Genomic DNA, 15,620 nt, shown 5'->3' on the forward strand with positions numbered 1-15,620 from the left:
AGCGTGTGGCCTTCCCTCCAGCCGACTGCTTATGTGTTTCATGTCCGGTTTAGTTGTAGTTCCATTTGTCTGTCTGTTAGGTTGTGTTGTTTGGTCATCTGTTCCCCTTCATTCAGTCATGTAAGTGTTCATTCATTCTGGGCTCACAGAGCCACTCTGTCATTATCATTCATCATGCACTATGCCACTTTGTAAGTTATTTGTGAACTGAGTATTAAAGCAGATACTCTTTTATGAGCCGTGTTGTTCTTTCATACATGTTACGGGCAGTAAAACCCCTAGACTTAAACAGTTCGTAACATATTGGACAGAAATAGCCGATTTGCTCGTCTACATATGACGTAAATTCTCCATTCATTGTCAATGGGAATTTAATGTTTGTAAGACGAAAATCTACACTAGCTGAATATAGGAGGGGCTAGCGCCACTCAAAAACTAAAATGACTGTGCTGGTCATCAAATTATTGACTTAAGAAATTCCCATGACTTCAAGACTTCATGGCGTAGCCGTATGTAATTGATCGATAATGCTTTTTTGTGAACAACTACTTAAATCCAGCATAACAAATACATGTCAAATATGAATCAAGAGCTCCTGTTGTCTTTGCTCATGCATCAGTTTGAGCCGTAATTAAAAAGTTTATTTTCTCCAACAAAATAAATGTTTTTAAAGTAGCAATGTATGACTGGTTAGAAGACACTTAGGGATCACACAGAGCTGTGTCGGATTATAATCAGATTTTTGAGGGGCACTAAACTAGCCCCTCCAACGCTTGTCTTTGTTTTCTGTCCGTGATGTCATGTGTGTGGCCAAGTCTATGGACTTTTTATGGCGAAAGGTGCCCCTCATTTCACATGAGTGATTTTTAATATAGATTTGCTGCTGTGAATCTTGGCCTCAAGTATTTTCTTCGTTTTTTGATTCTTCATTCACAGTAAAGGGATTGTATTGAACTCATAACAGGGTGAGAAAATTATAGGTGGGGCACTGGGGGGAGTCACACTTTGTCTCCGCTTACAGATAAAACAAAGTGCAACCTAAAAACAATGTTAAGACACATTAAGACTGGGGCGCCTGCTGGCCTAGCGGTCCAGGCGGATACCACATATAGGCCCATACATGACAGTGGGTTCGAGTCCCGTTATTTTTTTTAACCTAAAATCGAAAATGGAACAGAAGCTTTCCCAGTTTTAATGCCCCGGTGTATTTAACTTTCAATAACCTCTGGGGTAATTTCAACATATTTTGTGTGCACCCCAGAAAGTAGTTTGATTCAATATATTTAGAATATATCAATATTTGATATTCATTTGATTAGTGGATTCGAATGTACTGAACCTACTGGTGATTATGGGTTGATAACATTCAAAGCGGGTGATTTGATCAGACATGTCCCCTTCCTGTATAAGCTCATTAACTTCAAACCCCATGTTAACCATGTTTGGGAGCCGTGGGGGTGAACGTGGTTTCGTCAGTAAAAATTTTTCTCAACTGATTGTTGTAGCTTGGGGTCACCTCTTAAGAATTCAAGAGGGTGCCCAGTGATATCCCTTGGGCATTTTTAGTTATTAAACCCTTAATGCCATAAACACTGAAAATCCACCCATTTCATGCAAAAAAACTTTGTCTAAATGCATCAAATTTGCTTTCTACAGTGTTTATGAATGTGTATATGCACGTAACGTATTTGATTGATGTTGAATGTATTATTAATTAATGCATATTAACCCCTTCATGCCCGAAAACCCCCAAATCCCATAACATATATCTTTGGTGTTCTAAATGCATCACATTTGCTTTCTATAGTGTTTATTCATGAATGTGGATATGTACATGTATATTTGATTTCAGAACAGGGCATTTTTTAGCCCCTTCATGCAAAACAGGAAAATACCATAAAATACAATAATCATGTAACACATTTGCATTGCAAAATAAATTGTTATTTGGAAGTGGTCATGTCCACCACATCCCCTTTCCTATGGATTAACGCAGGCTTATCCGTGAACATTCTACACTAAAACATCAACAGAACATTATGTGCATGACAAACCATATACACAGGTTTTCACTCTTACTTACAGCCAGCCACACTTTTAAATTGCACAAATGTAATCTGGGGTAGGTTTGTATAGGGCTCAGTGGCCTGATAGATCTATTTTTCCATCCAAACTACTCTGGGTCCCATGCTGGTGGAAGATGCCCATCGACATTTTGCCACAAAGCTGCTTAAAAGTGGGCTCTTAACATTCTCAATGAATGGTTGATGTGTTGGTGGTAGAGCAGCTACCTGTAGGTTATTTTCTCCCAAAATAGTAGTCTAGTTTCCTCCATAGTTTCCTTAACGGAACAGGACCTGAAGGTCCAAATGGCACTTGGAATGCCTATAGCACAAGATGAGGAGAGTGTGGAAATCAGACATGGGAGAAGACTTTGCAGTATCTCTGTCCTCCTCTTCCATATCTTTCATGTCTGACTCAATCTTCGAGCAGATGTGACAACTCAGGGTCTTCATGGTCTCTTGCTTCAATGTTATTCAAATATTCCATCCTGCACTGTGGCCACATTCTCAAGGAACTTCTTTCCCATTAAACAAACTTGGCAAAAACATCTGACAAAACACCAGAAAGCCCACTTTCAGCTAATGGTGAACCTACTGTAGGCCCATACTGTATAATAAAATCATCAAGGCATAGCATAGCAGGAAAAAGGTTACACATGTATAAATTGTGGTTGTAATCTGTAGCCTACAGCAATGAAGTGATCATATTCATAGCTGTAATGATTTAATGATTTACAAAATGCTACGATAGATGGTCTAAAAGGGTTAATATGCCACCACCTGAAAATAAATATGCTACAATCTCAAAATATATATATTTTATGGAATTTGGGGATTTCCGGGCATGAAGGGGTTAATAAGCATGAATTAATAATCCATTAATCATAAATCAAATACGTTGTGCATATCCACTTTCATAAACACTGTAGAAAGCAAATTTGATGCATTTAGACCAAGTATTTTGCATGAAATGCCATAAAACTCTATTTTGGGTGGATTTTTTTGTGTTTAGGGCATTACGGGGTTAATAACCAAAAATGCCCAAGGGATATCACTGGGCAGTGGGCACCCTCTTGAATTATTAAGAGGTGACCCCAAGCTACAAGAATCAGTTGAGAAAAAAACTTTTACTGACGAAACCACGTTCAGCCAAAAATCAGCCTTCTGCTCCCGGACTAAGTGTAGGGTTACAATAGAACAGAGCAGAACAGTCATGTCATTCACAAGTTGCAAACAGATCAAATCAATCAGGTTGGGGTGTGCCCTTTCTCGTGGTCATCATCATCCATAGTGTATGGCCCAGGTCCACAGACAGCTCATAATGCAGTCACCCTCCTAGAAAGGAGGGATTAGATTAGTTTGCAAATAGTATTTGACTACACTAGGGTAGATTAGACTGAACTAGACAACATTACTACATCAAACAACTAGATTGCCTAGACTAGATTATTGGATGTATAGGGATGGTGTGGTTTGTGGAAGTTTGTGATGGTGGTAGTTGAGTCAGTGTTAAAAATATACAGATTCCCCCTCCCCCTTTATAAAAGGTGGTGAGATCAGGTGTCAGTATAGTAACAAACTCAGCATTAAAAGACTGACCGGGTCATCTGCAAGAATTACTAGTATTGACTATATTCGCACAACGGCCATCTTGCTCTCACGTCACATTTGTGGGTTTGGAGGAAATGCCACCCTGGTGGCAATAGCCGCAGTGTGAATACGGTGAATTGACATTGAGAGTAGCAGGGCCGGATTTAGCCAGCCCCACTCAGGTGGGCAGACAGAATTGTAAGGGGGGGCGACTCCGCGGGTGGGGTGTCAAACCCACATTGGGTGGGCAGGACGTACGTTTGGGTGGGCTATGCCCACCCCTGCCCCCCCCTAGAACCGGCCCTGGAGAGTAGTAGTCATGGTTGTGTTGGTAGTAATTGCAGGAGTTACTTACATCTGAGCAGAGACTCCCAGCATGGCATCAGTAAAACTCCTCTTTGAGAAAGATGACAATGTTCTCCTTGGACTCCTCCCTGATGAAATCACCATTTGAAGTTTTCAAATGTTTCAGAATTCAGATGTCTGAAGGTCTTTGACCAAACGTTGATATTACGTTATATTAGTGTTACTGTTCATATTGCAAGTGCAGACGGTGTGCGGGTCATTGTGTAGGCCTACTTTTTGTGCATTTTTTTTAATACTTTGAGCCCTGCCTACGCAGTACGGACCCGTCTCTGAGCCTATCAGGTGTGCATAAAACTATGTTTTCAAATGTATGAAAATATTTTTGAAAATAGCAGATCTACAAGCTCAATGCGTCATATTGCGACACATTGTGAGCTTGTAGATCGATTTTCAAATGGCGAAATGTGTATAGGGCTTATGTTTTGTAGTAATAATCAAAATCTATAAAGTAACTAGTAACTAAAGTTTTCAAATTAATGTAGTCGAGTTAAAGTACAATATTTGGATCAGAGATGTAGTGCGGTAGAAATAAAAGTATTGGAAATTGGAAATACTCAACTTAAGTACAAATACCTCAAATGTGTACTTACGTACAGTACTTAATTACATGTACTTAGTTACTTTCCACTACTGATGATGGCATCAACATACCTTGAAGATTGGATCACCCCTATATCTCCATATATGGATCTGGCCTGTTCTGACATCACAACACTTAATATTTGGGCATGACTGAAACAGAACTCCATATATAGGACTAAAGGGACACAGAGAGACGGATACAGAAATCTCCATATATGGGCATAAAAGGGACACAGACAGAAGGGTGGAATGGGTACTCTGACACGGGTATTGCATAGCCGGGTGGGGCATGGATCTCCAACTTCCATCGTTACCGATTCGGTGCACCGGCAGCCGGGCACCAGTCTAACACACACACACACACACGCACGCACGCACGCACGCAACGCGACATGCTTTGAGCTTGTAGATCAGCCTTATTTTTATCCTGAAAAGTAACAGTTTTGGACATATGAGGTTTCCACCTGACAGAGACGTGTTCTGAACCAGGAAGCACAGCTGCAAAGAGAAGATCTCTTAGATTCTCAGAGTTCTTCTCTGTGTCGTACAAGATTGGAGCACGTTCACACATGACTCAGAACTGTAATATACCAACAGTTTACAGTAAGTGTGAATGAACAGGCTTTTAAATGGAGTCAAAGGGTGAAGGTGAAGTACAGCTGCACAAATTGGCGTCGTGCATGGCAACTGTTTGTGTTGGTGTGTCACACCAGAATATATAAGATGATGCGCTGTGTTGAAAGTGACTGAGGGAGAGAACGAGAACAAGAACCAGACAGGCAGACAGACAGACAGACCGACAGAGTGATGTTTTCTTGGACCGTTACCAAGGCAGGAGGACCAAAACGAGCTCATCATGCGTCTGTAGCAGTGAGAAACCAGCTTTATTCCTTTGGAGGCTACTGTGATGGAGCGACCTACAACATCAAGGATCGGATGGATATCCATGTCTTCAACACAATGTCTCTATGCTGGAAGAAGTTACCTCCTCCTGGAAGAGGAGACGGTCACCTTGAGGTTCCCTCCATGCGCTTCAGCCACACAGCTGTTCTGTTAGAAGATACAGTCTACATCTGGGGAGGCGATTGTGAAGGGGAGTACGACAATGTGCTTTATGCATTTGATGTCGACGCGCACATATGGTTGAAACCCAGCAGGGTTTCTGGCACTGTTCCCGAGGGGAGGAGCGACCACTCAGCCTGTGTCTTGGGGAAGGTCATGTTTATCCATGGAGGAAACAACCAGCTGACTGGATGGATTAATACCACGTACAAGTTGGACACCATCGCAATGGTCTGGACTTTAATTAACACCAGAGGAACTCCACCACCTGCTTGTTCACGTCACTCTGCCACCGTCATTGGGACAAAGATGTTTGTTGTGGGCGTGGGGAACCTGAGGTGCTACACCACCACCATCAGAGTGTTTGACACAGAGACTGACCTCTGGCTGGACACACATCCTGCAAAGCTTTTTCCAGATAAACACTTGGTTCATTCAGCCTTTACCTACAATGGAGAGCTGTACATATTTGGTGGCAAGAGACTGCATCAGACCTTCCGTGATCTCTGGAAATTCAGTCTAGAGACCTTCTCCTGGAAGAAGGTTGTGCCCAACGGGAAATACCCGGGTCTAATGGATACTATGTGCTGTTGCATGGTTGGAGATCATGTCATCCTCTTTGGAGGATATTACAAACGCTACAAACGCAGTCGCATTCTCATACTCTATGATGAGCTGTATGTCTTAGACTTGAGTCCTAGCCTGAAGACATTATGCAAGCTAGCGGTTATTCAGTACGATCTGGATCAGTCTGAAGTTGAACTCCCACACAATATCAGGTGGGAACTGGTAGCCATGACAAGTTCAACCAACAGTGTGCTCACTGCCAACAAGATCACGAAAAGAAGGAAAACAGAAAACATTGAGTCAACTAAACCCGACGCCGTGGCTTCCATGTGAGCAGTCTATGACATCACTACTATGAGTCACAAAAAAACACAAAAAATGTGAAGCATTGCATATCAATCTAAGGTTTGAGAAGCACTACAGATCATGTTTCAAGTCAACCCTGCAAATAACTATCATCAACGGCACCCTGAATTACATTGTTACTTTATAGAGCCTTAACCGCCGATTCTACTAAATGTCTGCTAAAATCAGTTTTCTGTAAAAACTCATGATTCTATATCAGTGGTTATTAAACCTTTTCACGTCAAGGACGCCCAAAATCACATGTATTTGACCGCCGACCCCCACAATATTTTGTTCCAGCAGGGACCCCCAGAAACAAAGATTTGAGTTAAAATTGTTCGCTTAAAAATATAATATATATTCAAGGATTTGCAAAAAAAGAAAAAATATGACGATAAAAAATGCAGAGCTACAAGTTCATAGCATGGCACAAAGTGACGTGCCACGCTATCCTATATATATATATATATATATATATATATATAGTTAGCTGGTTTGGCAGATAGTTATTGAGAGCAATGTTTAGTTGTAAATTACATTGTGTTTACATGGCTGTCAGCATAAAATCCAACTTCCAAGCAGCACAGCCAGGTGCTCTGAGTCGTTGATTAGACAGCTGTCTGTTTATAGAGTGGAACAGTCATTATCAAGAACACACTGCTGAATCAGCAATTGACCATTCAGAATCAAGCATTCAACCAAGCCGTGTAATAATTATAACTAACCATTAGCTCAAGTTGAAACATGTAGCAGATGCAGCAAGCAATGCAATAAATGAAAATAACTAAAACAACACCTTGACAATCTTGAAAGTGTCCGTGGCCCACCCATCTGACCACTTAACACGGTGATCCATTCTGATGAACAGCAGCACTGCCTTTCACGATGCTCTTCACCATCACACCAGCACTGTACCCTGAGAAAGAGAACGTGCCGGTTGTAAACAATAAAGCACTATATTGACCATTGGCTGACATGCTAATAAATTGTTATTATGGTATTCTCCCTTATCATCTCATTCTCCTCTTGCAGTGTTCAGATGGAGGAAGTGGAGCTGCCTGTGATGTGTGAACAGAGAAGCTCCGAGCTTCTCACAGTGCTGTGGGAAGGGGAATAGCTCTGGTCCATAGCTCTAATGTTGTTTAATTTAGAATGCAACAGCATTCCATTAGAGCTATGGACCAGAGCTAGAAGGGGGATATGGAAAGGTGTGTCGTGTGTGTTTTATTTGGTGACTTGGTCAGTCAGAACAGCTCTTAAACGGAAAGTGGTGTGTGGGCTGTACTGTTTTGGAGCGATCGCGTTTTGTTATTCTTTTCATATTAGTTTCATTGGCCCAGCAGCACCCATGCACCCCCGTCGATGTGGGTGCTTTGAAACCTGTTTGAAACACTTATCTCCCTACTTACAAGCAAATACAATAAATGGCCAACAGTACTCAAATGTGCTACTGTTTCGTGTTGCCATGCATCTATAAAGAATGAATATTCATCACAATGATAAATAAAGCAGTTTAGCATAATGCACACGAAACTGGAGTTATATGTTCCCGTTCTGTTCTCCAGTCTCAAGAATTTGGTTTCAGGCTTTCAGCTGCACTTGAGTGATTTATATGCATAATTTGCATATGACCATTATTAATGCATAATAACGAGTAAGACGCGCAAACGCGGGAAGCGAACGCAGCTCGTAAATTGCAACAATTACAATGATTTTTCTTTCTTTTTTTTTTAAAGTTTTTTTTAAGTTCTATTTTTTTTTAATTAAGTTTTTTTTAAAGATTTTTTTAAAGTATTTTTAAAAAAAGTTTAAAAAAAAAAGTTTTTTTAAATTAATTTTAAAGTTTTTCTTTTAAAGTTGTTTTTTTAGTTTCAATTGCTAGCTTAACGTGCAAGCTAGTTAGCTAGCTAGCAAGCTAGCTATAGTTAGCTGGTTAGATAGCAAAGTCTAGTACAAACACTTGTTTAAACGTAAACGGACAGTATTATCACGTATCAGTGATATCCGTTAGAAATGCATTTTTTAAAGTTTACCTCTCAGTTCTGATTGGTTGTTTAAACGCGACAGTTGAGTGACGTAGCTGCCTGTTTGAACTTGGGAAACCCCCCTGGAAACCCCCCGAACACACGACGCCGATTGGATCGGCGGGCCGCCGCGACCTACGTCGCGCTCCTGTGCACGTCAAACGCCCAAATTTGGACAAGCCGACAATGCTCCTCAGCCAATCACAGTTCGAGACCCCAGCGCTTAAAACCGGCCGCGCAGTGCTGCCCACCAGATGCTTTGAAACCTTGATCGGACTCAGACGCATTTACTCCTTGCTCTTCATCACATCTCACACAAGCTACAACCAACCTACAACGAACCAACTCCTAACTCCATCAGATTTTGATTGATTTATTGATTGATTAATTGATTGAAACCTTAGTTTATTTTCGAAAATATTTAACGTTTTCAACCAGATTTCGAACACATCTCTCAGTTATCTCGCCGGTTCTCTCTCTAGTCTCTCTCCTACTGGGTACAGAATGCAGTACGCCATCCAGGTGATCAACGAGCCATCTTCCTTGGTAAGTGCAGGACGTTCCAGAAAGGGGACCAAGCGGATCAGCGTCCACCACGACCCTGAACTGCACCGACACATTGACCAGGCAAGTAGGCTCACCGCTAAGCTAGGCCATGTTTAAAACCTCGACTCATTGTGGCTTCTTTATTTGAATGTAACGATGCAACGCCGCCGTCGTTCAACTCAACGGACAACGGTCATGTTTTGTCGTGGAAAAACCTCGACTCATTGTGGCTTCTTTATTTGAATGTAACAATGCAATGCCACCGTCGTTCAACTCAACGGTCAAAATACGATCTACAACAAGTAACAACCTGTAGCATCCTGTGGCGTTGTTCTCTCGTCTCCGTCCATAGTTATAGGTTCTGAGGCTGGTTCTCTCATGCGAATTTGCGCAAACCGTTAAGATGGTCTCCCAGTCCAGTCACAGGTCCACGGTGCTCGTCCCACGAGCGTAATGTCAGAACTTCACTCTGTTTTGCCTGTGTTTTGCGCACCTTGCTACTTTCAACGTTAATAACGTTAACATTCAAATGTATTAACGTCCATACACCGATAGGGGCGCGTAGGTGAAAGCCTGGCAAAGACTGAGAAAATGGCCGGCGATCGTATTAAAATGCTTTTTATTGAACAATACGGAATGCACCGGTGCTAATACTCGCCCGAGCAACATTCTAACATCCGTGGCCCGGGGGTGAGCACTTTATATTAAGTCTGGACCTTTTTGTAGACGTTAACGTTGTAAATGTAGCAAGGTGCACAAAGGGGTGATATTGCGTCATGACCATAAGTTGGCATGATTATGACGGTCATGTTTCAGCTTTCAGGAGTAATTCTAATTCAGTGGTGGAAGTAATGTCAGCTAAAATGTTAATCTACATGCACATCTTTTTGGCTCCATCACTTCCAAATCACTTCCACTCATTTATCCTGTTTGAGTTCTCTCTTGATTGGATAACATTGGTATCCGATCTGAAAATGGACTTTCTGTTCATGTCTGAGAGGTCATTTTGAAGTTGATTATCTTTGCCCATGAAGCTTTCAGAAGGTTCCCCTTCCATGACCAACATTTTTGACATCTGAAATATTTTCTAAATATGAATTTAAGCACATGCTACTTCTGTCTGCTTTTACTTCAGTCATGCTAGTGTAGCTGGAGAGACAGGGAGACCCCTGTGACTGAACACGTACACAACATGATTACTATCACAATATAGAGCTATTTTATTTAACATGTATAAATAAATGTAACTTGCCTTTTAAATGCATTTGGAAAAACCCTTTTTTTTCTCTTTTTTTAAAAAACTGAACAGTGGAGTGGCGTGGAGAACCATGCAGAGGAGGGGAGGAAGTCGATTGACTCCACCAGTGTCGGCATGCCTGTCATCAGGAGATGTGCAGCCAGGAGAAGAAAGAGGCCCACCACCCATGTAGACACACTGCCGTGTGACCCTGCAGAGGGGAGGAAGTCGATTGACTCCACCAGTGTCTGCATGCCTGTCATCAGGAGACGTGCAGCCAGAAAAAGAAAGAGGCCCACCACCCATGTAGACACACTGCAGTGTGACCCTGCAGAGCTGATGCTGGATAGGAAGGTGTGGACGAGGGCTGCGACAAGGGCTGCGACCCTGGAGTGCCTACGGGTGAGTTTTGGCTAGTCTGCACTGCATTGCATACTGTACACTAGTTACACACCTACTGTAAAGGGTCCATTTGCACTCCTGGTAGTTTTACTGTAGTTGATGATCAAGAGTCAATACAAATAATCGGATTAACAATGCAATTGTGTTATTGGCATTGGACATTGGAACATGTGACTGAAATTAACATATATTATGCACTGGGCATATTATGACAAATAACTTAAATATACAAATGACTAACGTATCAATAATTTAAAATATTTTTACAGTTTAACCCTGAAGAAGAGAAGTTTTAATTTCTTATATATATTTTTTGTCCTTCTCAGAAGAATGGAGTGACCAAGCCTTTGAAGAAGAAACCCAAAGTAGCTGTTAAGCCAGCACAGCCACTTCCTCAAGTTGCTCCCTCTCCTGTTCCAGAACCTGCACATAAGCCAGCACAGCCACTTCCTCAAGTTGCTCCCTCTCCTGTTCCAGAACCTGCACATAAGCCAGCACAGCCACTTCCTCAAGTTGCTCCCTCTCCTGTTCCAGAACCTGCGCATGTTGATGATCCGCAGACATGGGTGATGGACATTGATGCAGGGGACTCGGACATGCCCGAGCTATGTTCTGAATATGTGAAAGACATATATGCATACCTAATGGATCTAGAGGTACGTGGTGCCAGAGACACTTTTCTTTTTTTATGTGGTACCTGGAATGCTCGACCCAAAACACACACCCCATTTTCTTCCGGACCGCTCTCCCCCAGCGGTTCTTGTATTCGTTTTACTGAGGTTAAGGTTACGAATAAGTTTAGAGACTGCATAGTTTTACTGAGGTTACGTTTTGGAATAATGTTGGGTTTAGCTATAGATTTACTGAGGTTAATGTTTAAGAATACCTGGTGGTGAGTTTGCCAGATTTGACCCCGGGTGAGCATGTTTTGGGGTGAGTGTTGTATTCCATGATGTGACTTGGTGTCTTGCAGGAGTGTAATGACATATTTTGTTTTTACAGGTACGTCAGGCTGTGCGACCCGGGTACATGAAGGGCTACGACATAACGCCATGCATGCGAGCTCGCCTAATCGACTGGCTGATCCAGGTTCATTCAATGTTGCCGCTTCTACAGGAGACACTGTACCTAACAGTTGCCATCTTGGATCGTTTTCTGCAGGTAAGGGCAACTTACACATTTGTGTGCATATTTTATCTGCTCTTGTGTTTTGCAATTTGATTATTTTTAATTTGTTTTTTGTGTGTTTATTACAGGTTCAGCCGGTTTCACGAACGAAGCTGCAGCTTGTTGGTGTCACTGCCATGCTGCTCGCCTCAAAGTACGAGTCAAATAGAAGAGGCGCCCCAGAGGTCCGGGACTTTTCCCGGCTCACAGACAACGCCTTCACACCCGCTCAGATTAGACGGATGGAGCAGGTGATGCTGATGGCCCTCAACTTTGAGCTGGGGAGCCCACTGCCGGTGCACTTCCTCAGGAGAGCTTCCAAGGCTGCAACCGTGAGTTTCTGTTCACATAGTAAAAGTATCAATGCCGCAATGTAGGGAAACTCTGTAACAAGTGCTGGTCATAATACATTATAAGCTCGGCAGAACAGTAGATTTGTAAAAGTCTTTACTGCATTTATCACCAGCACTTAGAACATGTAAACATTTATAGAACTTCTAGAAGTTGTCCTGCATGACTAACATTTATAACTAGTGTTATGAAGCCTTATAAGTGGATTATAAATACAATTTTGATGCATTATAGACCTCACCTTTAAAGTGTTAATCGGTCACATCCGGCTTCAGAAATTGCATTTCAATTAACATAGGAATGTGGTTCATATTTGATTAGAAAAAAATCGTTTCCGCTTTAAAAAAAACAATTCTAATTTCTAATCTGGATATGACAATACTGTTTTGGGCTGACAGTTCAACAATCAACAATGCAATTGAACATAGGTGGTTAAAATAATTGTTGCAGAGTATTTGGCATTTCATATACAAGCAGGCTTTTGAATAGTGTTTGTCTGATACTCTGTTCTAGACTACTATGAAGATCCACGCACTGGCCAAGTATCTGATGGAGTTGACACTCCTCGACTACGAGATGGTTCACTACCGGCCCTCTGAGATCTCTGCTGCTTCCCTCTGCCTCTCCCAGATGCTGCTGGATCACCTGCCATGGGTGAGTTGAATAGAACTGATGTGGGGACATGGATGTTCGTTTATAATAGTAGGCTACAGATGGCTAGAATGACGGTTTATCTTGGTTCTAATTTGTTTTTGCTTCATGTGTTGCAGACTCCTACAGAAAAGTTCTACACCACATATGATGAGGCTCACCTGAAGCCGATCATGCTGCTGATGATCAAGAATGTGGTTGTCGCCAACAAGGGGAGAACAGAGTTCCAGGTGAGTTGGCAAAGTATTTGGAAGTTAATGGAGCACCATGGGGATGATTAAGGGTGACTGCCAAATCTTTGTGGGATAGGAACTTTCAACATTAAAAAAAAAAACTCTTCAACCCTAGCCTTCATATTTTGAAGGGGACAAAGCATGAGCTACAAGCTCACAGCCTCCCGCTGCGAGGCGTTGGTAGCTTGTGGATCGGCTTTTTTGTAGGTTTTGTGTAGTGGGGGAAAAAAGAGCAGATAAAGTTCAGTCAAATCGTGGTCAAATCCACAAGTAAACGTGAAGATGAAGAAAACCAAGTATTTACAACACTGATGGTGTTGTCAAACAAGTCTGAAATCTATGAAAGTTTAATCTGCAACTGAGAAATGTTGTAAGACCCCTGCTGTAGATGTATACTAATGCGAATGTACCCTCTCTCCACCTAGGCTGTCAAGAGCAAGTACTCTCAGAGCAAGCAGATGTGGATCGCCCTCCTCCCTGAGCTGCAGAGGCCTGTACTGAAGCGCCTGGCTGCTCCTTTACTGGAAACTACTGGATGTCTGTCGTCCCCCCCTCGCCCCTTTATCTATTTAACCCATTTTGGCCAAACAGTTTTCTGAAAAACATGTCTGTGGTTCTCAACCTTTTCCATGTCAAGGACCCCTGGAATTATCTGTATTTGGCCACGGACCCCCATCTGAACATGTGTTGTTCCAGGCCCCCCAGAAGCAAATATACGAGTTAAAATCATTCGCTGTGAAAGATTTGTGCCATTATATTCATGATTTTTTTTTAATAGCTAAAGTATTTTAAATCAATTTAAATGTTTTATTTCAATTTTGTAGATTTTGTAAATGCCTCTGTAAATGTGTAAATATGTAAATAATCATTGTTTTGTATTCCCATTAAAATGTGTGTTATTGTATTTGCAGCCTTTTAATGTTTGACCAGGGGTTTCAGCAGTTCTTGCACTTCTCTCTAAATATGGCTATTGTCTGAAGTATAACTAATCTAAACCTTAGACTTGCATATGTCTGAGATTAAAGCGCAAATAATACAAATATTTAAAGGTATTTTGCTCAGGTCAAAGCGAAGTAGCAAAGGTCTCATTACGGAAATATGATTTTCCTGAGTGACTTAAGGTAAGCGACACATTGTGCACTTGTGATAATTATCTTAATGAGTAATCTGAAAATGCAAGTAACGTTAATTGTAGTACAATCATTTCCCCTGAGGTGTAGTGGAGCAGGAATAAATTAATCCAGTCATCTGTTATCTCTGGCAGTTGTTTGTAAACTATCAGTCAGCATGTTAGTTCAGTAATGGGGAGACCTCCAGCTCTTTAGTAAAAGGAAAGGGCATTTTCAGGCTGATACCAAGTGTATCCAATCAGAACTTTCTTCAGGACAAAAGCGAGCATGATTCCATATTTAGATGCTGTTTAGAAGAGTAGTGGTTCTCAAAGTGGAATCCGGGTTCCGGATGTAACTGTCTTGAGTGTACAAAACCAAAAGTAATACGTCTGAGAACCACTTTCTGAGAATCCTGGAAAATGCCAAATCCTTATCTGCTCTCAGCCAGTAAATGGCACCAACACAACACTACTGAAAACAATTTAGGAATAGTTTCTGATTTTCTACAGTCCTGACTGCCTGACATGCAGTGATGATGCCCTTTACATTTTTAATCTTAGGTTTTGATTGTGGTATTGAGACTGTTGGTCTGGTCCATAGCTCAGTCTAATGCTGTGCAACAGCACTGCAGTCCCAACAAAGAATCATGCTTATGCAAATACATCACTCCAGTTCACACACACTGCCGATAGTCAGAGCATTTTATTTAAATGAGTTACGGGTTCATATTGCAGTATAGGCTACATCACAACTATCAAATGGCAATTATTAGTGGTACAATACACCATAAATAAATACTGAAACCATCATTAGGGAAGGTGTATGCATGTACTATGTGTACTATATGTAAATTCTTCATTTCCACTTTACAGCCATTCAGTTGCAAAAAAAAACGTTTTTTCTTTGAAAATAATTTGGGGACCCCCCAAAATAATTTGGCGACCCCTCGAGGGGTCGCGACCCACGGGTTGAGAACCCCTGGTCTACTGTACTGAGAACATTGCCTTGATGATCAACATCATAGGCAATGACCACAGGACCTCACCAAGAGTCAGACAAGAACTGAAGTCTGACAGCTGGATCATGCCGCTTATTTTCTATGACTTGTCCCTAAAGAGTTAACTATAATATCAGGAAGAGAAGGTCAGGGATCGGGGAGGAGCATTACTGTTGTCCCATTTCACGGAAACGAAACTTATACACTACAGTCATTAATTCTGCAGAAACAAAACCTCAGCCTACTGAAGCCTCAACTGTAAGTGTTCTGAAAGGTTTTCACATCAGAGGAAGATCGCTGCACGCTTCTATCTTTTTAAAGGTGC

General features: G+C 41.7%; 1 protein-coding gene across 1 annotated transcript; it reads left to right on the top strand.

Moving 5' to 3' along the window:
* The first annotated feature begins 10,591 nt into the window (after window positions 1–10,591).
* Window positions 10,592–13,929, top strand: LOC306942347 (G2/mitotic-specific cyclin-B2-like). Its single transcript, XM_079528198.1, has 7 exons — window positions 10,592–10,784; window positions 11,111–11,440; window positions 11,787–11,945; window positions 12,041–12,283; window positions 12,816–12,956; window positions 13,073–13,183; window positions 13,612–13,929. The coding sequence occupies exons 1-7, from the start codon at window positions 10,635–10,637 to the stop codon at window positions 13,783–13,785; spliced, it is 1,308 nt and encodes a 435-aa protein (XP_079384324.1). The 5' UTR covers window positions 10,592–10,634; the 3' UTR covers window positions 13,786–13,929.
* Window positions 13,930–15,620: the final 1,691 nt, after the last annotated feature.

The sequence above is a fragment of the Electrona antarctica genome (genome assembly GCF_951216825.1).
Source record: "Electrona antarctica genome assembly, chromosome: 18".
Lineage (NCBI taxonomy): Eukaryota > Metazoa > Chordata > Actinopteri > Myctophiformes > Myctophidae > Electrona > Electrona antarctica.

Bases quoted from the DNA above. Each gene is read 5' to 3' on its own strand.
- LOC306942347 (XM_079528198.1), top strand. From the start codon at position 10,635: ATGCCTGTCATCAGGAGACGTGCAGCCAGAAAAAGAAAGAGGCCCACC. The intron at 10,785-11,110 runs GTGAGTTTTGGC...TGTCCTTCTCAG, and splicing joins CGACCCTGGAGTGCCTACGG to AAGAATGGAGTGACCAAGCC. The intron at 12,957-13,072 runs GTGAGTTGAATA...CATGTGTTGCAG, and splicing joins TGCTGGATCACCTGCCATGG to ACTCCTACAGAAAAGTTCTA.